The sequence below is a fragment of the Penicillium nucicola genome, assembly GCF_028828085.1.
Source record: "Penicillium nucicola strain IBT 29836 chromosome Unknown utg000011l, whole genome shotgun sequence".
Taxonomy (NCBI): Eukaryota; Fungi; Ascomycota; class Eurotiomycetes; order Eurotiales; family Aspergillaceae; genus Penicillium; species Penicillium nucicola.
Genome location: NW_026643135.1, coordinates 50,405 through 73,612, shown reverse-complemented (window position 1 = coordinate 73,612; position 23,208 = coordinate 50,405). Strand labels below are relative to the sequence as shown.

At 51.0% G+C, this 23,208-nt stretch overlaps 7 protein-coding genes across 7 annotated transcripts; 4 read left to right on the top strand and 3 right to left on the bottom strand.

Annotated features, from left to right (window-relative positions):
• Positions 1 to 195: 195 nt before the first annotated feature.
• N7511_011117 (WW domain binding protein 11) lies at positions 196 to 1,062 on the top strand (the record flags this gene model as incomplete). Its single annotated transcript, XM_057133494.1, has 1 exon — positions 196 to 1,062. One exon carries the CDS (start codon positions 196 to 198, stop codon positions 1,060 to 1,062), a length of 867 nt encoding a protein of 288 aa, XP_056978782.1.
• An 890-nt stretch (positions 1,063 to 1,952) lies between these two features.
• Positions 1,953 to 4,257, bottom strand: nimA (serine/threonine protein kinase nimA; the record flags this gene model as incomplete). Its single annotated transcript, XM_057133493.1, has 3 exons — positions 1,953 to 4,016; positions 4,081 to 4,133; positions 4,206 to 4,257. The coding sequence occupies 3 exons, from the start codon at positions 4,255 to 4,257 to the stop codon at positions 1,953 to 1,955; spliced, it is 2,169 nt and encodes a 722-aa protein (XP_056978781.1).
• A 667-nt stretch (positions 4,258 to 4,924) lies between these two features.
• N7511_011115 (ankyrin repeat and BTB/POZ domain protein) lies at positions 4,925 to 6,956 on the top strand (the record flags this gene model as incomplete). Its single annotated transcript, XM_057133492.1, has 3 exons — positions 4,925 to 5,173; positions 5,232 to 5,317; positions 5,375 to 6,956. The coding sequence occupies 3 exons, from the start codon at positions 4,925 to 4,927 to the stop codon at positions 6,954 to 6,956; spliced, it is 1,917 nt and encodes a 638-aa protein (XP_056978780.1).
• Positions 6,957 to 7,555: 599 nt separating this feature from the next.
• Positions 7,556 to 7,916, bottom strand: N7511_011114 (uncharacterized protein; the record flags this gene model as incomplete). The annotated part of the gene is made up of 2 exons (XM_057133491.1): positions 7,556 to 7,741; positions 7,806 to 7,916. The coding sequence occupies 2 exons, from the start codon at positions 7,914 to 7,916 to the stop codon at positions 7,556 to 7,558; spliced, it is 297 nt and encodes a 98-aa protein (XP_056978779.1).
• Positions 7,917 to 8,110: 194 nt separating this feature from the next.
• N7511_011113 (DNA repair ATPase SMC5) lies at positions 8,111 to 11,921 on the top strand (the record flags this gene model as incomplete). The annotated part of the gene is made up of 6 exons (XM_057133490.1): positions 8,111 to 8,515; positions 8,585 to 9,496; positions 9,548 to 10,438; positions 10,492 to 10,564; positions 10,612 to 10,739; positions 10,791 to 11,921. 6 exons carry the CDS (start codon positions 8,111 to 8,113, stop codon positions 11,919 to 11,921), a joined length of 3,540 nt encoding a protein of 1,179 aa, XP_056978778.1.
• A 6,338-nt stretch (positions 11,922 to 18,259) lies between these two features.
• Positions 18,260 to 19,170, top strand: N7511_011112 (uncharacterized protein; the record flags this gene model as incomplete). The annotated part of the gene is made up of 3 exons (XM_057133489.1): positions 18,260 to 18,416; positions 18,477 to 18,802; positions 18,949 to 19,170. The coding sequence occupies 3 exons, from the start codon at positions 18,260 to 18,262 to the stop codon at positions 19,168 to 19,170; spliced, it is 705 nt and encodes a 234-aa protein (XP_056978777.1).
• Positions 19,171 to 19,743: 573 nt separating this feature from the next.
• N7511_011111 (lipase family protein) lies at positions 19,744 to 23,156 on the bottom strand (the record flags this gene model as incomplete). Its single annotated transcript, XM_057133488.1, has 2 exons — positions 19,744 to 22,806; positions 22,866 to 23,156. 2 exons carry the CDS (start codon positions 23,154 to 23,156, stop codon positions 19,744 to 19,746), a joined length of 3,354 nt encoding a protein of 1,117 aa, XP_056978776.1.
• Between the last annotated feature and the right edge of the window lie 52 nt (positions 23,157 to 23,208).

Genomic DNA, 23,208 nt, shown 5'->3' with positions numbered 1-23,208 from the left:
CCCAATCTTGATTTCTTCTGCTTCAGGGCCCCAGACCCGTTGTGCCGGTACCCAACTAGAACCTCGTGACGCGAAAGGCCAAGCTCTCGCAATACCTACCCAATATCCGATACCCAATACCCAATATCCATCTCCAGCCAATCCAACCGATCAATTCATCACCGTCCCCGATCCAGACAGATCGAAACCGACACAATGGCCAAAGACAAAGAGCGCTCAGTGAACCCAGCCGCCGCGCAACGGAAACAAGACAAACAAAAAAGCCTAAAAAAGGGCAAAGCAGAAGCATTAGCACGACGAAACGAAAAGCTCGCGCGTCGCAATCCAGACCGAATCCAACGACAGATCAATGAACTCAAAGAAGCCGAAGAATCAGGACAGAAACTACGACCGCGCGACAAAGAGATCCTCGAGGCTCTGGAGAAAGATCTACGAGGCGTCTTAAAAGCGCGCGAAGCCCTCGGCGACAAAGCACCCCGATTCCATGATCACAACCGCGACGGACAGGGGGGTGGACGAGGAGGGAGAGAGGGGGTGTTGGGCAAGCGGAGGCGCGGGTCTGACGAGACGCGCATGCCGGCCGATGATGAGAGCAGCGATACTGACGAGGATGTGAGGAGGATACCTATGCCAAAGGATACACCACCGCCTATTCCACGTCCGCAGCGGAAACGGGGCGGAGAGCATGCGCGGGGAGACGCTGGTGAGCGGCGTGGTCCTCATGCGTTACCAGATAGACCGACACCCGTCGCAGCGCCCCGGACGGTTTATGAGGCTAAGCCTGAGATCCGGGATTTGCGGCAGGAGGCAACGAATAAGTTTATTCCTGCCGCTGTTCGAATGAAACAGCAGTCCATTAAGGGCCAGGGCAAGTTGTTGGAGCCTGAGGAAATGGACCGGCTGGAGAAGGCTGGGTACAATGCTTCCACAGGGCCTGTGCCTGTACCTGAAGTTTCGGAGCAAGATGTGGCGATGTCGTTGGAGGAGGAGGAACAGCGATTCAACCGCGAACTCAAAACGGTGCAGATGGAGGAAGTTGAGGATGAGGAATCTTGGGCTTAATCCTATTCAATCTACCCAATGAATCAGTTACGGTATAACTTACGATGTGGCTGCAAGTGAAGGATTGATATGTATGTCACCTAACCTGGTGGCAGCCTGTGCGGGCTAATGGTGGGATATATATCATAGACAAATTAGGCCACGAACATATCAGAAACCAGCCAGTATATTTGGAATGGATCGAAGCTTACGCTGGAACCTGGTAATAAAGACTGGTTTTTGATTCCGGTCAAAAAGGTAGCCTACGAACAATGCCGAGAAGACTCATTAAGTTGACCAACAGCAGATAGATAGGAAGCGCCCCGAACAGGAAGCGCACCTAGAATTTATCCAATGTGACAAGCAAAGGATATTTGCGAAAAACAGGTGTACGTTGAACGGCGTAATTAACCCTCAGGTAAATATTAAGTGAATCAAGAAGAAATCAACAGTGCATGACTTATGCAAAACGAATACATGTACAGAGAATCAATCGTCTCCTTCATGGAAGGAAAGGGCATGACGGCATAACAACAAAAGAAAAGTAAAGAGTCAGGTCGGGGCGAGGCAGGGTAGCCAACGCAGGCTAAAGAGCCAAACAGAAACACAGTAAAGGGGCATATGTGTATCCAACTCCGTGTACTTGCAATGTAGGCAAGGATGCACCCAGAACGCAACATTAGAGCCAACTCCGTGACGTAGGGGGAAAGTATGCACAAGAAACGAAGTGACAAAGCGAAAAAAAAGGTTGAGCAGCAATGGGAATCAAACCACCTTCCAAAGCGCCAAAATCAAACCAAAATCAACCAGAATGAACTCTAGTTCATGTCAAACTCCAAGCACACCAAAGGTCAAAAAGGCCATAACGAAAAGACGAACGAAATATGAAAGTAAATAGAGGCAGCAAGTGATCACCGCAAATTGCGGATAATTTTCTTTCCACGGGCAAGGAAGGGACTGGGCATTTCGTCCAGCTCGGGATTCCAGATGGCGGGGGGATCCCGCTCAGAGCACTTCAGCATCGAGGGACCAGAAGACCGAGAGTCACTGGCGCAGCGCTTAACCTCATCCATTGGACGACCTCCAGCACGAGCTTGGGCAAGCTCAACGAGGGTACGACCACCCATGTTGCGTTGCATGACAGCCTTCATCATTTCCTCGCCGCCACCATTGGCCTTTGGTTGGGCCTGCTTGGTTGCACTCTTGCGGGTAGGAGAGGCGTCAGCAGCAAGGTTGGCGGACGAGGGAATCTTGGTCAGGCGACGGTGAGGTGATTTGGCTCGGCTTTCACTGACGCTGCGCTCCTCAGACTGAGAGGCAGATGAATTTGTGGACTGAGGCAGGCGGGTGCCACTCGATGGGAACAGGGACGGTTGAGTGCTAAGCTTTTGCACAAAAGCGGCAGTGTTGTGACGCAGCAAAGGTCGGCGAGGAGCCTTCAGCGGGTCGGGCTTGACCTTCGGGCGAGTGGGCGAAGGTAGATCGGGGGTATCATCCTCGTCATCGGAATAAGCCAGAGTGGGCTCCCACTTCGCCTTGTTGCGTTCGGCCTCAGCAAAAATGTTGCGGGCGCCGCCAGTTCCAGAAGTACGACGTGGAGAGAGTGAGAGTGATGCAATTGAGATAGGAGAAGGCTCGGCCATCTGAACATCCACAGGAGAGTCAACCACAGTCTTAGAGCGACAGAATGGAGTACGAGTCTCCTTCTTAGGCTGCTTCCTCTTGTTCGAGGGGGGTGAACCGAGAGACAGCTGAGTGATATCAGCGGTACTGGATGGAGTGCTGTCACTGTCGTCTGTCATGTTGGCCGAAGACCGAGAAGAGCGCCAGCCCTGCCCACTGGATCGAGATGAACTCAAGCCCTGGGTGCTGGTACGGAAAACATCGTCGCGGGAGGTGTTGTTGTTGGCTTTGTGTTTCTTAACCTCGATGGCAACTCTATCTTGGACTTCAGATTCAAATCGTTTGCGCAAACGCTCAAGCTCGCTCTGTACTTGGCGATCAATCTCTAATCGTGCTTTGACCTCCCATTCCCTGCGAACAGTGCTCTCGATATCGGCTTTCATTTGTTGTTTGTCCTTCTCAAGTTTGGCCATATTCTGTTCCATATCACGAACCTTGGCCACAGCAACCTCTTCACGGCGGCGTAAGGTTTTGCCCAGATCAACGACCTCCTTCTCCTTGCGCATGAGGCGGATGATAGGAAGATTGATCAAAGCTGCAGTGTCGGGGCGATGATCGGGATTAACTCGCAGGCAACTTCCGATGACGTTCTTGAGTTCGGGGGAGTAGTAGTCGGGCAAAGGGGCGAATTTACCCTCACGGATTTTTTGCACAAGTTGGATGTGAGTGCGAGCGTTGAAAGGGGGCTCCTTTTGGCATAGCTCATACATGATGCAGCCAACCGCCCAGATATCGGAGCGCAGAGTGTACTTCTCGGCAGCACAAATCTCTGGTGACATGTAGAAAGGGGTGCCGACATAAGTGGAGGCGAAGTCATGCGACTGCATCTGCTTGGATAATCCGAAATCACCCAGCTTGACTGTGTTGTCACTACCGAGGAAGATGTTTTCCGGTTTGAGATCACGGTGCAGAATGGTGACCTGTCCCTGCTTGCCCTTAAGACCAGACGCCTTGGGAGCAGGACCCAAAATATTCGATCCCACCTCCGAAGGGTCATTGCCGTAGTGACATCGGAACAAGGCAGTGACAAGTTGGGATAAGATGCGCCAGACAAATTCCTCTTCGGCATACTTGTTCGCCTTCTTCAAATTCTTGATCACCATACCCAAGTCTCCACCTCCACAGTACTCCATGTAGAGGTATAGGTCCTGGCTTGCCTTGAGGTGTTCTCGGTGGTAGTATGCGACAATGTTGGGGTGACGAAGGGAGCTGAGGATGTTAAACTCCGCGGTGAGTTGTTCGCGTTCCTTCTGTGACATCTTGATATAGTTGATCTCCTTGCGACACAGAATCTACATTGCCACCAAGTTAGTTGTCTGGTTCCTGTGTACGCAACCTGTACCACGCAACACTCACGAATCCATCGGTCTTGCGCTTGACCTTGCGGATGATGCCGAAGGAACCACAGCCTGGAGAAACAGTCCCATTAGAATTGAATTGACGTAGAAGCATTGGGGGAGTTCATGTCATGGTACACTCACCAATCTTATCCAAGATTTCATACTTGTCGGCCTCAGCCAGAGCAATCGCCATGGCTACGGATTGCAGATGGAGGACAACAGAAAGCTAGAGACCAAAGGAAGGATACGAGTCAAAGATGCATGAACGTGAAAAGAGACCTGTGTTAGTAAAAAGTTGAGGGATTGGAGGTGTGAAGCAGAGCAAACGGAAGCATTGAAGATTAAAGTGTTTGGGTTGACTGTTGCTTAGCAACCGTGGGACTATTGGCACTTGCCCCTCTAAGGAAGGCGGTCTCGGATCTCAAGGGATGACGTTACAGAAAGGACGTAGTGGTTCCTGCCGATCTTTCAGTTGCAGTTGGCTTGCGCTTCAGTTCAGTGATCAGTTGCCAGTGATGGTTCTCTTGAGATTTGATCTTGTCGCGAAAGCCTTCGGAAGAGTACTGTACAACTACCGACTGACAGGTCACCTATGGGCCCGTGATGAGGACAAATGGGTCTACTCTCCCTGATCTATTCATCCTGTCTTCTTTCTAGATCTTACATCGTCATATTGAAGTCAGACGGATGCAATTAAAACGATCATGCCAATCGAGACCCTGATATCCAAGTCGTGCAGATGCCGGGGCCAGATTTGGTAGGCGGTGATTACCCATTCTGCCGGCCCATTGAAGTATACACGTGACCTTATCGATAACTCCTCCCCGCCGTTGGCCTCGAAGTGGCAACCTGCATATGCCATGGATACCATGGATACCGAAGAGCCGACTGTGTTACGGAAGGACCAGCTGGAGATCAGTTTGGTCAATGAAAAGAAGCTCATTAAGGAGGGTACGATCAAGGATGATAACCCTTTGGATCTCAGTGAGCCATTTCGTCAGCTTTGCGGTGCTTGCCGTCAGGGCGATCTGAAAGCTTGCCAGGAGAAAATCACCGACGGCGTCAATGTCAATGCCCGTGATCCTTATGATTACACTCCATTGATCCTAGTGAGTGCCGTACAAGTGCAGGCAAACCCAGAACTACGTAATAACCAATCATGCAAAGGCCAGTCTATGTGGCCATTATGAAGTCGTACAGCTGCTGCTCGAGTCCGGTGCACTGTGTGAGCGTGACACTTTCCAAGGAGAAAGGTATTGTAGATTCGAGTATCCATAAAATTGCTGAAATTGACCAAAGCGACCTTTCAGATGTCTATACAATGCCCTAAATGACCGGATCCGAAACCTCCTTCTCGAATACGACTACTCGAAATCGACAGACCCTCTGCAACCGCTCGCCGCGCATATAACATCCCTATTAACACGAGAGTCTCCTGTGACAACCGATATCGTGGTGACTGCCTCCGATCAATCTTTACACCTGCACAAATTCATTCTCGCTGCACGTTCCCCATACTTCCATGGAAAGTTGGCAGCGGCCCCAGAATCCGCAACATGGAAGCTTCCCAGTACAATTCCACCAGAGGCATTTGGTGCCGCGATAAAATATCTCTACTTTGGAGAAGCTCCTCGGGACTTGAGAAGTGGTCCAGGAACTGGCTTCACCGAGTCGGAAACATTTGCTGGAGTGGACAAAGTCTCCAAATACCTGGAAATCCACAGTCTCCTGGATAGTATCCTAGACAGTGGAGACAAGAGACGTGCCCGGCAACGGAGAACCGACGAGATCTCCAAGGGTCGGGATCAAATGGAACAATGGTTCCAGACGAACGTCCTAGGCAACAAAATGGAGGTAGAAACTTCCAAGGTGAACGATGTGAAGTGGGATCACAATAACACAATCTTCGCCGATGTTCTTCTCAGGGCCGACGAACTCCCTGAAGAAGAGGAAGATGAAGCTGAACCCCAGGTCAGCAATGGAACACCTAGCTCGATCCCTATCGGCCCGACAGCTGTCGCGGATGAGAAAACTGGCCAAGGATCAAAGTCAGTTGTGTTCCCTTGTCACCGGGCGATGCTTCTGCGATCCGAGTTCTTCCAGACTATGTTCACATCTGCCTTCCGCGAAGCTCATTTCAAAGAGCACCTGACAATTATTGACATTGATTGCTCACCGGAGGTTTTGGAGATCATTCTTACATTCTTGTACACAGAAAGAGCTGATTTTCCTTTGGAAATTGCCGTCGATGTGCTCTTCGCGGCAGACATGCTCTTCATTGAAAAGCTGAAGACAAAGGCTGCGGTGGTCATAAGTACTCTGGGAAGTGCTGGAATGTCGCAAGCGGAGGCTGCAAAGACCCGCGGAACTACCGACGAGGACGACATTGATATCTACTCGATTGTACGAGCTGCGTGGTTAACACGCGTGCAGCGACTGGAAGAATTCGCTGCTCGATATCTCGCATATCGCCTCGAAGCTCACATCGATTCTCCCGAATTTGCGGAATTGATCCAAGAATCTGCATCTCGTATCAAAGCGAGACAAGAGACCGATTCTATCGAAATGTTAGATGATATCCGTTTCTATCTTGGAGAACGGTTCAGATTGAGATTCGACGATGCGGGTCTTGAGGAGATGATGGATGAGGAGGTGCCACTGGAGGTTGAGGAGGATATCACGAAGCTTGCCGAAGGTGTTGAAGCACTGGATGTTTCCAAGCAGTCAGCTCCAATTGCCGTAAAACACATGCTGCAGCAGGCGCCCGTTCTGGAACTTCGAACTCTGGACGGTGCAATCGTTGAAGATGAATTCGACGAAGATGCGATGAATCATCAGATCTTGCTTGAGAAACTGGATACTCTGCTGGAGAAACTCAATTTGGAGGCTTAAGCATGCTTCTTGCTGTCCTGCTGCTCGAAGGCAAATACAGTGGAGGCAGTGGTACTCTTTGCAGTACCTCAGCTTGACTTTCTGTTTCTCTCCATTTCAAGTGCCTTCGATGATTATCTGGATCATCCAAAGGTGGAGAAACAAAAGGACCTATGGCTTCTGCTGCGGATAAAATTTTCATTGGACAGACACGCATATATATACATTGGTGGGATAGAATAAATATCAATTTACAGATGATTGGGCAAATACATTATACAATTTCCGTGTTTCATCAAATATAAGCAGTCAAATATCAATGGACTGCCTCAAGAGTAGAGACCGAAGGGTTCGCTATGTTTATCATTGAGCGCGGTTGGACGGATGGCCTGGAGGTCACTACCTCACCCCAAATGAGATCAGCCTAACGTTAAGCTTGTGGTGTGGATGATTCTCAATTATGCTGGAGTAATATGGGCTCGAGGATCAAGGCAGTCTTGTGTCGAGCGACATGCAAGGTGTGTTTAAGGCCTGCACCAGCGGGTATAGGGTGGTTTGCCATGGCTTGGGTGAATGTTATTCGAGCATGAGTTGCCTTCTGGGCACTGAGGACATATCTATCATTGTTCCTTAGGCGGTTGTGATGTGTCTCCGCCAATGCCTTTCTGTTGCTTCTCAAGCATCCTGGCATCAAGGTCTCGGATTTGGTTCTCGAGGATACCTCTCCGAGCTGTGAGATTCGAGCGCATTCCCTGCAAAGCTTTCATCTGTTCATCGAAAGTAGACTCTTGGCGTTGCTTTACTGTCTGATCGTAGAGTCAGCCACATGCACGGTGTGAGTGCGGATAGCTCCGCAAGTGATCGCCATACCTCTGCAATTTCCTGATTGGTTTTGAGACCTGCACCATAGAGCGTGCCTGTTATTGTGATTGCAGTGACTGCTCCAGTCAAAACCAACCGCTTGACGTTCGGAGGAGGCATGGTGATTGCTATCAAGGTGAAGCTCTTCGCCATCAGATTATTGCCATATGTTGAAGTTTCACCGCTTTCCTAAATAAGGATTAGTATTGATCTTCCCCGACGCGTCCCCCTCGCGTTGTGACACTTCACGACGATCACAGACGGTATTCGACAGCGTATGAGTGGTCCTCGTCGATTCGAGGACTTTGTCCAATATGTCTTCACCAAATGTTTCGCGTCGTCGCCGAGATGCTGAAGATCAAGATAGCGACGAACCCGCGTACACCTCATCATCAAGCAACAAGCGCCCCCGCCTCAACCCCGCGGATGAAAATGAATCAGAGAATGACTCGGAGACTGGAGATGGGAGTGAAGCTGGAAGCTCGGTATCGGAGAGCGAGGAGTCCATCTCCCAAGTCCCTCCTGCTCCTCACCCAGGGCTAGGTCCCGGTGGCTACAAGCCAGGCGCGATTGTTCGCATTAAGGTGCAGAACTTTGTCACATACACGTCGGCAGAGTTTTTTCCAGGACCAAAATTAAACATGGTTATTGGGCCAAACGGAACAGGCAAGAGTACGCTTGTCTGTGCGATCTGTCTGGGCTTAGGCTGGGGACCTCAGGTACGATTCATTCTGGCGCTACGCATCCATATGTGCATGTCCACTATACTAATCGCACCTCATTTACAGCAACTCGGGCGCGCCAAAGATCAGGGCGAATTCGTGAAACACGGAAGCCGAGAGGCTACGATCGAGATTGAACTCTGCGGACCCCCAAAGATGGGTCGTAACCCCATCATTCAACGAACTATCAAACGAGATGGGAACAAGAGCACATTCATGATTAATGGAGAGTCCGCCAGTAATAAACAAGTGCTCAAGCTCGCCCAGTCCTTCGCCATCCAGGTAGACAATTTGTGCCAATTCCTCCCTCAGGACAAGGTTGCGGAGTTCGCTGCCCTTTCCCCCGTCGAACTTCTTCACTCCACGCAGAGGGCAGCAGCTGGTCCGGAAATGATTGAGTGGCATAGCGCCTTGAAAATGCTCAGAGGCAAGCAGAAGAAACTGGAGATCGATAACCGCGGTGACAAGGATATGTTGGCGAATTTGGAGAATCGTCAAGAAATGCAGAGGGCTGATGTCGAGCGAATGCGCCAGAGAGCCGGGATCAAAAGAAAAATCGAAATTCTCGAGTTCTTGCGCCCGATTGTTGAGTACAAAGAAGGGCATGCGGCTCTGGAGGTCTTGAAAGTCACTAAAGCCCAGCTGCAGCAAGAACATGAACAGCTCAAGGCGGATCTAGAGCCTGCGCTGCGTGCACTCACCGTCAAAGAAGCATATATTGAGCAGTTGAATAATGTGAAGAGCCATAGAAAGGATTCGGTTGAACGAGCATCCAGACTTGCTACGGCTCGAGGTACACAAATTGATGAATTTGACAGCAAGATCAAGGACCTCGCGGGTCGTATTGAGGCAGAAAGGAAGACTGGAGTGACGCACAAGAAGGAAGCAGCAAATGCCCAGCAAAATATCAAGATGCTCCAACGCAAGTTGGAGGAAGAACCTGTTGACTTCAACCCAGATGTCTTCAACGAAAACCTGGTAAGAGTCATGTACAAGTTGATATGAACAACGCACTCATTTTTACAACAGAGAGCGAAGCGACTTGAGAAGCGCGAGCTCATAGCTCAAGCCTCAGAGATCAAAGAGCGACGACAACCCCTGATTAATCAAGGCAACGAGACAACAAAGAAAATCAATCAAGCCCAACAGCAGCTGGAACGTCTCAATTCACAGTCCGGTCAGCAAGAACACAAGTTGGGAAATGCATCTCACGATTCGCTGAAGGCTCACCGATGGCTTCTTGAGAACCAAGACAGATTTGAAAAAGAAGTCTTTGGTCCTCCTATTGTGACTTGCTCGATCACCGATCCCAAATTCGCCAATGCTGTCGAATCTTTGCTTCAGAAGACTGACTTCACATCCTTCACTACACAGACCCGGAACGATTTCCGCACCTTGCAGAGGGCGCTCAATGGAGAACTGCGCCTTCATGATGTCAGTATCCGCACATGCTCTATTCCACTAGACAGTATGAAAGCCCCTTTGCCCGACGATCAACTTCGCCAAATGGGATTCGATGGATGGGCGAAAGATTTCCTCACTGGCCCCGAGCCTGTCATTGCCATGTTATGCAGCGAAAAGTTACTACACTCCACTCCCATCGGAGTCAGAGATATTCCAGAGAACGTTTTCAACCAATTGCAGAATAGTGCACTGAGTTCGTGGGTGTCCGGGGAGAACACCTATCAGGTGAGTCGACGCAGGGAATACGGCCCCAGCGCGACTTCTACCCGGGTTCGACAGATCAGACCTGCTCAGATGTGGACGTCACAGCCTGTAGATGTCAGTCTCAAGCGGCAACACCAGGAGAACATCGACAACTGGAAAGAACAATTGCGAGAGATTGAAGATCAACTCCGAGCCGAGAGAGCTACCATGGAGAAGCTCAGACAAGATATTGACCGAAACGAAGAAGAGATGGTATTTGCACTTTTTTTTCTTCACGTCTGTTCAGTCACTAACGGATTCAATAGAATGAGATCGATAGGGAAAAGACTACAAAACAAACAGCCCATACTCAGTATCGAGCCATTCCCGAGAAAATCGGTATGTATCCCGTGGCCAGGGCCATGTAGCTAGCTAACATCGTGCAGCTCAACAAGAGGCTAAACTTGAAAACATTACCTCGCTGTTTGAGAAGGTACGAGATACAGTTCGTGAGTTTCGGGACAAGCAAGACGAGTTCTCCATCCAGAAGGCTGAGGCCACTGTCAAATATGCCGTAGGTCTACTCACAGTGTCTGCGCATCGTGTATTTATCTAACAAAAGCAGGACTCCGTTGAAGCCTTCCGTCAAGAATATGAGGAACTCGTCAAACTGGAGGTTCGACTTTTAGAAGCAACCTCGGACCTTCAAACCCTACGACATCGCAACGATGATTGTGCAAGAATGCTCGAGGAGAAAAGTATGCAGGCTCATCAAGCCTCAGTCACTGTCAGAGAAACTGCGATGAAGCTCAGAGTCGTTAATCAACAAGCAAAGCTCGTTGTCCGGGAGGCTCGCAATCAACCGGACGCAAAAGAAGTGATGGAAGAAGGGGTTGCTGATTATGACATGGACCAGCTCAACGCTGACATCGACTCCGAAAAAGCCCGTCTGGAACTCACCCATGGCGGTAGTAGCCACACAATTAAAGAATTCGAAGATCGTGAGAAGCAAATTGAGAAGCTCCGTTCCAAACTCGCTCAATTTCAAAACGAGCTCACCGAACATGGAGATGCCATTGATGAGATCCGCAAGAACTGGGAGCCCAGGCTGGATGCACTCATCAAGAAGATTAGTGATGCTTTTGCTGATTCTTTCAATCGAATCGGATGTGCTGGTCAAGTCACTCTGGACAAGGTGGAGGATGAGCCTGAGACCGAGGGCGAGGTTGGTGGGTGCGACTTTGACCAGTGGGCGATTCAAATCCATGTCAAATTCCGTGAAAACGCGCAACTGTCGCTCTTGGATTCACATCGCCAGTCCGGCGGCGAGAGGGCCGTGAGTACCATATTCTATCTCATGGCACTTCAGTCTCTCTCCGCCTCGCCGTTCCGTGTCGTTGATGAGATCAACCAAGGTATGGACCCGCGTAATGAGCGCATGGTTCATGGCCGCTTGGTAGATATTGCTTGTGCCTCTAGTGAGGATGCTGAAACTGACGAGGAGGGCAATCCCATCGGTGGTAGCGGCGGTGGACAGTACTTCCTCATTACACCTAAGCTACTCAACGGACTCTCCTACAAGCCTGGCATGCGGGTACTCTGTATCTACAGTGGAGAGCACATGCCCGACGACTATCGCAAGATCGACTTCAAGCTGGCAATTCGCAACATGAAGGCGATCAATGCGACAAGGGGGAATCCCGGCGCGGCGCCGAGGGGAATCCAAGGGAACAGCCAAGTTGATATCTCCGCTTAACGAAATTTCGTGTTCTGTGCTTACATGCGATACCCAAGCCGGCCTTTTCTCGGTCGGGAAACAAGGCAACGGTCGGCGTTACTTTTTGCGGCCAGGAGCACGGTGCATATACGCTCTTGTGCAAACCAACCATAGTCTGATACCTATTAAGAACCCATATGCAAACCCACCTTGACCGACCCTGTACAATATTGAACCCTAAAATTCCGCGGTTACAAATCCCAGAGACTCACACGCACGATCTGCCCCTCCGTTAGGATGGGGCCAATCCAAAACACTGCGGCTCCGGGCTTCTTTCTCTTTCCTCGCTGGCTCCATGCAAGACCGGCCACTCCGTGTCTGTGCTCGGGGGGGGGGGGGGGGGGTTAGATAGCTGGGGCTTACCAGGTTAACCCCCCCCCCTCTCTATCCCTCTAGGGCTCTAACCGGAGATCACATTTGTCGATCAACCCGATATGCAAAGTGCAAAGTGGATATGTCCCAGCCACTGACATTTGTTTCCCTCCCCTGATTCAATAGCATCGGGGGGCTCCGGCCTAGAAAGTTCTTAGTCGATCAAAGGATTCACATCCCTGCTTGGATCGGACGATTCGACCAAACAAGCCAGGCTTGATATTCATTCCTCCGAAATCCGCACAGGTCATATTCTATGCGCCAAAGAGAGAGGACGAAGAGCAATCCTCGTGGCACACAGGCCGTCGATCGGCGGGCGTTTCCGTCGCAGATCACCCCGGAGGATTGCACACCAATCGTTGGGCGACATTGGGCATCTCGCTAAGAGCAACTCTAAATTGCCTGGCTTTTTGGGGGAGCTTTGAGTGGTCTCCCCTTGTTCCTCTTTTGAGTCACCGCATTTACGGGATGTGGCGTCCTCGGTCACCAGTCACCAGTCCAGTCTCCCAGTCTATTAACGCTGAGCATGCACATGCACCAGGTTGATCGCCATGGGGATCATTGGCTCAATATTCTACGAATGATCATACAATATACAGTTGGAAAGATAGCCCTCAGTGATATTACCAATGCGCGATTTTATTTTTGACTTTAAGCCCCCAAACGTTCCCTGTATACACCGCTCGAACCTCGGAAGCGAACTGGCTTTAGCACGGCCCTCCTGGATCAAAGATAGGAAGACGGTCAGTTCTATTCCAGTGCCTAACTGAACAGCAATTAACTTTCCACTGGGACATAGCTAGACAACTATTCTGTACTCTGTCCAGGTGTAACTTCGATCTCGTCACACGCTCCATCTCACACCCGACATTCAAATCTGAACTTACATGTATTTGGCTGACCTATGTATACACTGCATAGTGCATACATCACTATCTACGTATCTTTCTTGAAAATGAGGTCGACATATGCACATCCAGCAGAGTCCACTCAATCACCCAATCACCCAGCCCCAATAGATCCATGTTGGAAACTCCACGCAGAGATATATACTTGTAGACGCAACCCCCGCCACAGTGTTCAACATCACAATGCAACGGTGGGATGATCTACCAGACCCAGGTCCAATCGCCTACGCAATGCGTGCAACCCCTGCAACCTATGTAATAACGAGGTCTACCACCAAAATACCTGACCAATCATGGTACCAGGGAAGAACCCATTGCCGGCATGAAACAAGGCCGTGGAAATCATTCGATCAGCGTGGGATCTGCCTTTAGCGCTCGGTGTCTGACAGGGTTCACTGGCCTCCGAATCACCTGCTGTTTTGGTGGAGAGGGGTTGGTGATCTGTGTGTACTGTATGTGTATGTGTATGTGTGTGTGTGTGTGTGTGTGTGTGTGTGTGTCTGGACTACAGTAAACTCTATGCATATGCGAGGCATCCCGTACTGAGGACTTGAGGGTGCTTATTGCCATGCCCCGTGAGACGATCATGGACATGGCATTGGTCTGGAGGCCCTGTAGGGATCTGTTCTATGTCACCGAAGTGTGCATGTACACGTATAAGACTGGATCGTGATCCGGATCCGAACTGCATGTGGTTTGAGGCGGTACTGTACTGTACATGTAGGCTGGCAGGCTGGATGATCAGACCTCGCGATGTGCATTTGCATTGGTATCTGTCTGTATCTGTATCTGCATCTGCTACAGTGCCATTTGAATGCTTCAGTCTTGAGCAAAATTGGAGTCCGCATGCATGAGCGTGTGGATATCACACTCCAACCTCCAGTCCGGAGCACTGTTAATCGCTCATATTAATTAATGCAGCGTCCGCCACCGGATCCGGGAGCCAGGAGCCAGGATTCAGCCAAGGAAACACATGGCATGAATAAAACCGTTGGGAGTCTGTGGAATCCAGGCCGAAGCATGAATCATGCTATCCCAAGCCACGCAACAAAGAAGTGGCTGGATGGATTCCCAGCACGGCACCCGAAGAGGTAAGCCCGCAATCAATGGTGAACTTAAATAAACACATGAAAGACGTCGATGGTTTGTCAGTCCAGTGTCAGCAATCTCCAGTCTCACTAGGGGTTTGGTCTACAGGGATGTTTCAGCAAGTGGAGTGCGGATCATGAGATTCTACGATTCCAAGATTTCAAGGGGCGAGAGATGCGTCTGTAAGCGAGAAATAAGTGATACAGATCGACCGGATATGCAAGACGATTCTGGAGTCCAAGTCCGTATCTTCCGTATAACCTATAACGTATACGAGGTGTCGAAAAAGAGAAGAGCAGACCATTGAACGGGATGATGATGATAGATCCAATATCACCTCCCTAAAATAGTCCATAGTCAGGCATGTCAGAACCAGGCAAACTATATTCCATGCAAGAAAAGAAAAAAAAAAGAAGTCAGGTCAGTTCGCCGAGGCTACAATTGGACCAAATGCCATGCAACTAGACAAGCCCTTTTCCCCACGGCTGATCCCACACGGGGTTTATACCCAAATGGGACTTGGTGCGGTCGGTAGGATCCCGGCTCAAGCTGCTCTAATTTGTGTGATCGACTGGCCCTTGACGAACAGGTCGTTGTTTCACCGTCTCACGGGGTGAAGACATGCCGAATGCCCATCCTCCGTGCTTTTCCCCCGCTACTACCGTCTCGTCTACGACTAGTGCGCTTCCAACGTACAGTTCGATCACTAGTGCCCACGGTCCATATCCCCAGTCTGGCAGTTCGGCCCTGGATTATTGAGGTCGTTGTCTCGGTCCCGAGTCCGTGGACAGGAAAGCGCCCCCCCCCCTTCTTGTCTCTTTTGAGATCCGCCGTTTGGGATGTGGAATACCTGTCGATGTACTCCGTACTCCGTAGATTGTAGATGATCGCCGTCGATCATCCCCTCGTTGGGTCAGTCAGTTCTGCTTATAGCAGGTGTGATTGAGGGTCATGTTTGCTTGTTTGGGGTTGCCTTCTATTATTACATTCCCCCCCCCCCCCCCCCCTGATTTTCAAATACGAGATGCGATCCGAACCCGAGTATCATGACCCTAGAATGTACCTTTACATGTGTACAGTATGCTACGAGATGACCAAGGTAAAGTATGACCAAAGACTACAGTACGGGATTCCGTGGGTGGGAATGAACCACTCGGCAGCCCTAGATCCTGCATGGAGATTACATTCATCTCCAATATATTTCATTAATAATGCAATATCTCCGTACATCCCGACCAATCTGCCGGATAGTGTACAAGGGGTCAAATACGAAGTCCACGCGTAACAATATTTATTACGCGGAGGACCGCATCGGAGACATTGCCCAAACGGACATCGCTTAGCGGTGATCATGGACAGGAGCTATGGCCAGCGGTTATCCCTGGATCTTGATCCACCCCCTCCGAATAGGAAGGAGGATGACAGGTCTATTTCAGAAAACCACATGGAAATCCACCGATCAATTCTGTGGAAATGCCCAAATTCCCAAATTCCCAACCTGATTTATAAAAAAAAAGGAAAAGAAAAAAGAAATATGTCTCGAAATGATGTGAGATATCCCGGATGATCGGAGGTGCATCGGGCTTGATGCCAGATTCGGCTCCAATGCCACGTGAAATCATAATCAAAAGAAAAAAGGAAAAAAGAAAAAAGAAAAAAGGGAGAGGGAAAAAGCAAAGAAATCATAATTCGACCGTGGCCAAGGGGGGCATTCTCTCAGATGCATCCCGCGTCCAGTCCGCACCTTCCGAAAGGGGCTAGCGTAAGATCGGATCTACCAATCGCCGATCAAAGGTTAAGTATTTCCGGCGTCTCATTTAAACACCGGTCTGTGTGTCGAGTGTCGTCACTGCATTGGCATGTTATGTGGTCTTTTGTGATAGCCTATGCGCTTGGACATGGAACAATGCAAGTGCCATGTGTTCGGTAACCTTACCTTACGCAAGGCAACCGGAGTCGACTGGTCATATATCGGCACTCTGCACTCCCCCATTGTACACATCTTCAAGCCATCGGCCCTTGCGCTATACACGCCATGCGCCATCAGCCCCCTTCAAGGGATACCATGTGTTCTATATCGCGTGGAATCCCAGCCCCACTGATTCTCGACCGTATACTAGTCCCGGCAAGTTTTGGAAAATCCTGGGAAAGGGGGTGAGACAGTCGCGTGGCATGGGCCCAGTGCCCCGGGAGCAACGATCAGCGATCACGGCTGACTCCGTTGCCTACCCGGATCTATGGCTGAAAGGGGATAGCTCGATCACCCTGAGTGAGAAGCTCGGTCCCTACTATTGACTGGAAAAGCAGATTGCGTACGTAGATGCAATAGTCGTGTGTGACGGCCCCTTAAACAGAAATTTGTAGATTTGAACAGTACGGAAGGGATCTGGAGCTCAACCTTTGAATTAACATTTCAATTAACATTCAGGAAAAGTCTATACCGGCGGATCACATTAAGTCCGTATTCCCGGTTTCATCATAGAGTTCCACGTAAAGCTTCTCAGACGGGAAACTATGGGAGATGAGATTCCTTAATATACGGAGTACGGTTGCAAGACAAGAGAAAGGGGAATAGCCATTTACCCTAGACAGAACCACGGATGCACGCTCCAATCAGTGCGAGTGGAATACTCAGACCGGCACCAGACTCAGTTCAGAATAGGCGAACCGAACAAGTGCCGACCGACCATGAAGGGGGGTCGATCAGTCAGGATCCTCCCGAGGGGCCTCGCGGATGCCGCTTGAGTTATCACATGCAGTCGACCGGGCGCAGAAATTTGCCTGTAGAAAACAGTGTCGCCTCCAGTACTAGTACTCCTGTCTGCTCCAACGAGTCCATTGCCTTACTATCCCAACTGACGATATTCGTTGGGGGAGGAGCCGAAAAGGAAGATCCCAGCTAAAAGGGCTAAAGGGTGGAGCTCGCTTCCACGAGGCCGGGACGCGGATCCCCTCTAACGGCCAATCCCCGATCGTGCAGAATCCGAGCACGGCCCTCCCGAGTGTTCCAGAACGCCGATCAGATCGTATCCGGTTTCGAGGATCTTCAGGAGGACAGGGTCTGGCCTTGTCACCTTGTCACCTTCTATAAGCAGCGGTAAATGCCGAGGTTTGGATATCAGGTAGAGTCTATCTGATGAGCCTGTCGATCCTGGCCTGCTAGTCTCGTGGAATGAGCGACTCGTCCCTACCGTATGGGATGGTGGCCACCACCGTACGGTACCGCCTGCGGTACTGTACCCAGTACAGTATACTGGAGGCAGGATGTATCCTGTATGCTCGTACTGAGTTCATGCATTGTAAGGTTTGTGTAAGCGAGGCCTTCTCAGCGCTTAGAGCCGCTGGCCCCCGGGTTACGGAGGGGATCCCAATCGGGTTAGTGGTTTTCTTTGTCACCTTCCCCTTTGGATCCCTGCGCCGTTGGTTCCCCGTAGCCACGCGACAATGATCTCCTGAACCGTGTCATCCCCAGGTTTCATAGAGAAAGCGACGGGATGGAAAGAGGCGCGACATGTCATAATTTGGGACGATTTCTTTCTATCCTGGACTGTGACTCTTACTCTCTCTCTCTCCCATCCGACTATGTAGTTCGCCGATCAGATCACCGTTTATGGGGCGATGTGACAGGTAAGCAGAGAGGATCTGCACTAGCCGTAGCCGAGGTCTTTACCTCCCACATTGGGGCTAGTGCGCATCCCACGCAGTTGATAGGCTGCGGCCAGTGGAGAAGGAGGCACATCGTCATTCCCCACGTTAATCTCCGAAAAGAAAAGAATAATTCATGGTGAATTCCCAGTTAGGAATTATGAAATTAATTAAATTAAGCTTTGGAACGGACTGTCTCATAAAAATAAAGAAAATCAGGGAATTTACCGGCGATCATTCACTATAAACCTCGTGTGTTCCCCCATGTGAAACGCCATCTAGACTTCTACACTTCCGCCCATCATGGATCTCGCTAACCTCCTCTCCTACCCTGTCTATACTCCCAAGGACTCGAGCTATAAGCGCTCGGCTCCTCTGTCTCCACCAGTCGAGGAACCCAAGTGCTCGCTGCCTTCGATCTCTGCCCTCCTTGAGGGTGCCGATGGCCAGCACTCAGCCAGTGAGTAGCATCCTGGGAAAAACAGCACTGTATTCAAACCGTTACTGACCCCCCAAATAGAGCGTCAACGTCTCTCACCTCACCGTGATGACATCCGGCACTATGAGATGCCCCCAACACCACCCCTCCGCCCAGGCTCAGGAAACGGTCACAGCCGCGCTTCGCCAGTGACCACCAAGGAATCCAACCACCGCTCCTCAATCTCCAGCACCAGCTCAATCCACATCAACGCCCAGCCCTATGCTTCTCCAGCCCCCAGCATCTCCTCCTACACATCCCCAGTGGAGGCCCCGCAACACCACCAACCAATGTACTACACCCGCCCACCCACAGCCTCAACCTTCAACCCAGCCACGCCAGTGACAGTGCCAGCCCCAATGCCCACGGTGCAAACCCAACACCACCACGTTCACGGCCACTCTCACTCTCACTCCCACTCCAACTCCACCTCCTCATCCGCCCTCATCTCCCCCGTCACCCCGGCCTGGCAACACCACCACTACTTCCCCCGTCGACGGCAGCACCATACCAGCAAAACCACGACCGGTATATCTGCCGCACCTGCCACAAGGCCTTCTCGCGCCCCTCCTCGCTGCGCATCCACTCCCACTCGCACACCGGCGAGAAGCCTTTCCGGTGCACGCACGCCGGCTGTGGCAAGGCCTTCTCCGTCCGGAGCAACATGAAGCGCCACGAGCGTGGATGTCACTCTGGACGGCCCGTTTCAGCGACTGCCACCGCACTGGTGGTCTAGAGCAGCGCTGCTATGGAGAGGGAATCTTGGGACCTTCCCTCGATTCGCTGTTGTTTTCTTCTTTGTTATGTGTCTCCTTCGTCAAAATTGTGATGGGTGGTGTTCCTTTTGTTTCAACTGGCGTTGTTTGTGAGGCCGTGATACCCTGGATCTTGGTTTTGATTGATTGCCTTTTATTACTATCGAAGATTCCCCCTGGTTTTTTTCTTGGATGGGGATCGCGTTATACACTATATAAACTTATGATTCGAAATGTATATTCTATGATTGACTACTTGTGCTGGGAACATTATAAACCTCGAGTTCTGTAGTAGTGCAAAGGTAAACCGGTCGTGTTTGTCTGGTTTAGACGCCGTAGTTTCACATGAAAGTTTCACATGGCGATCATGTCTTATCTGAGCCCTAAATGCCTCACCACATATGTCATTCCCAACGTTCCATATGAGCCAGACCGTGTCTCCATTGTCCACTCTATAAGCCCTCGTAAATCATATCCAGATCCATATCTACATGTATATCCGTATCCACATTCATATCATATCATATCCAACCCAAAGCCAACCCAAACCTAAACTATTCATCCAAAACCCCCCTAGCCAAAGCAGCAAGACTAGTCTCATATCTCGCCGGATTATGATCACTCAACATGCCACTAGCAAACCTCAACTCCCCAAACCAAGCATCAACATCCCTGATGAACCGAATCTGAACGCGCGTAGCAGGCCTCCCAAGCCGCGGGTACCCATCTCCCACAAAATCAGGCACCGTAAACGCATCCCGTTGCAAGACCCGCATAGTCTCAACAATAAAGACTTCACCCGGCGGCATGAGTTTCGGCGCGCGCATCTCGTCGCGCAACAACTTGAGCGTCTTCCACGCCCAAGCATCCTCGCCGACGCCATCGCCCGCATTGACGACGAGCGGTGGCTGGTTCACGTAGAACTTGTGGATGATGCTTTGCCGGAGGGATTCGCGGAGACGTTGGCGGATATGGGATTTCGCGCCTGTCGAATCGTCCTTGAAGCTGCTTGCTGCAGTGTGCATGTCGTGTAGGATTCCTAGGGACAGGCTTGGGACTATGTCTTGGCCGTTGACTATTGTTGTTATTAGGCCTCGCGTGGCGAGGCGGAGGAATGGGGACATTACGGCTGGTGGGCCGTAGGCGTAGACGTGGATTGGGCGGCCGGTTGGAATTGGTAAAGGGGAGGTTGGGGGGAGGTTGGATGGAGTGTTTGGGGATGCTGTTAGGAGGGGGATGCGTGGGGTGGGTGTGTACGAGGCTGTTACGAAGGATGTGCCAACCGGGGAGGGGTTTGGCTCGGAGATCATGGTTGCTAGGAGGGCGGCGACGCCGCCGCCGAGAGAGTGGCCGCAGAGGACGACACCGTAGTCTGAGAACTCTTCGAGGGCTGCGCGAAGGGTGATCATTACTCGGGCACCGCCGCCTTCGAGGAGTCGTTTGGCGGAGGCGTGCATGCCTTTGTGTACTTTCCAGGTCTTGCCTTGCCATTCTAGGTCGTCGTAGTCGCAGGTCATGTCTGTTAGAATGTCCTCAAACCCCCATGTTCCTCTGAGGGTCAGGACCACGGCCTTGGAGTCATGATCAATGGAGAGGTAGTGGACAAGTGGAAATCCTGTTTCTGTCTCGCCGGCTGCGTTGGAACCACCAGCCGGATCGACGAAGGAAGAAAGGAGGATTGTTGAGGGTGGAAGACCGGCGTGGTCCGAGAACGCGCTGTGCTCGTGGGTGTCTGACCTGGCTGCTGGTAGAGTCTTTGTGCCTCTTGGTATTCCCATGATATTAAGGGCATTGGAACCATAAGAGGCAGATGAGAAACGGCAAAATCGTCGGATGTTCTGGACAAAATGCCTTTCAGGGAAGATTCCTGGGACTAGGCCGTCACGGTTAAGCGCCTGAATGGTTTCGGTATCCCCGTAGGCACTTTTACGAGGCCGATGGGCAAGTATGAGGGATGTCTCGGACCCAGCAGTCGCCAGTGAGTATAGACTGGGAGTGTATGAGTGACTTCTGTGATGCAAAGTTGATGAACCGGGTCGGTTGTCATTTGCAGATATCCTCCCGTCAGTCTCGGACCTACTCACGGACATGGAGCTGCTACTGCGAACATGAGTTCGAGACGTGGCAGGTGAACCAGGCCGCATATCTGAAGTCCGACGCGAGAAAAAAGCATCGGTTTGAGTGAGAAGAGATTCCTGACTTTTCTCACGCACTGCGAAATGCCCTCGTAGACCTCTCTGTACGTGTGGATTGTGTGACGGAGAGATATTTTCTTGCTGGGGTGATTGTTTTTGGGGAGAACTAGGGAGCGGTGACCTCCTTAAGCCCCGATTAGGGACAGGTGTCGCGGGTCGATAGTCCATAGGCTCTGTTTGTCTCTTCTTGAGATCGGGCCTGGTAGAAATTTCGCGTGCCGTCGCCTCCTTGACAGCTGCGGCTCCCTTTACCGGTCTGGGAGGCAGACGAGGAACAGGAAGTGTGGAGGATGTGGGCGATTTCATGGATGGCTTCTTCACTGGACGCTTGGTGTCGCTCCTCTCAAAACCAGGTGGCTTGACCTTTTGTGCAAACTTGCTGAATGATCCTCGACCTGTTGCAGGCTTGGGAGCTTCGCTCGGCGAGACAGGACTTGTCACATGATGATCAAAGCCCCCGTTTGTGATGTCAGGATGCGAGCGCGACCGATCTTGATGTGACCTTGATGGAAGACTAGGCAATGCTTTTCCAGCCGATCGTTTTGGATGATCGGACTCAGTTGCACCGGGAGGACTGCCATGAGGTCGTAGCTCAGTGCTTTGGGATTTGTTAAAAGCCGTCCTGAATACCACTGTATGCTTTGGGCAGCGTCGATGGCCGTCTGTTACATTGTCGTAATCAGCATCATGATGAAATCTTTCCTCCACCATTTTTGTTCCAGGTGGTGCTGCAATCTCTGCATTATCGTCATCGTAGATATCGACAGTGATGGTTCGTGCCGTCAGAATTTCCGATTTGATAGATGCATGGCAACCCTGAGGAAGCTGGCTCATGATATAAGCGCGGATGTCTTCATCAGATACCTGCTGCTGACCATCCAGAGGAATAGAGAGACGAGATCCGTTCAAAGCTTCAGTCATGCTGGACCGCCTGACTGCATCAAATGCTTCATCGCCGTTCTCTGGCACCACGAATGAAGCGTTGCCCGGCCGTACTAGCTCTTCATTCTTGGGGTCGGCGAATTGTAGTTCATGGGACCCGATCACATCTGCTCGGGCACCGTTGTCCAGGATGACAACATCCCAAACAATTTCATCTCCGCCATTCTGGCGCAGATGTCTTTCGGTGTTTTTCTTGCCCCATCGCTGTAGTAAGGCAAAGCCCAAAGACCCAACTAGTAGATCGCCAACACCAATCTTTTCAGCACTGGCACCAGGCTCCACAGATCTAAACTCGCGCCTGATAAGCGTGATAATAGCAGCAATAGCCCTGGATGATTCCGTAGATCCAAGAATGGCATCCAACGTAGACAAGAGAGCCTGAGAGAGATTGGCCACGGATGCCAAAGTTGTCGAGGAGAAGTGGAATGTTGCGGCCGCGAAAAACGAAGCCGAAGTCACGGTTGAATGCAGGGTTGCCAACTAGGCAAGGTTAGCCAGGGCAAGGAGTCAGGACGAAGAGTCAGGATGGGTTCTCCTACACTCCGCTCAAGCAGAGACTCAGCCTCGGTTCTGCCATGTTCATCTCCACTACGGATCGCGACGTCGCGTCCTGCTCTCGTCAGGATGCCCTCCACCAGGGCCCGGCTTAGCTCGAGGCTGGTGAGAGTGGTAGCTCGCGCGCCATCTATGGCAGCCCCACCAAAGAATGTTCCAAGGCGTAACGATAGGGAGGTTGACTGGGTGATTAGGGATATCAGCGATGCCACTGGTCGTGGGAGTAGCGTCGCGCCTGAAGTTGGGTGGATCTCGGGTTCGTTCTCTGCAATCATAGTGCAGATCGATAATATGAATGCATAGAAAGAGAGAGTGTGTTGAGTTCAG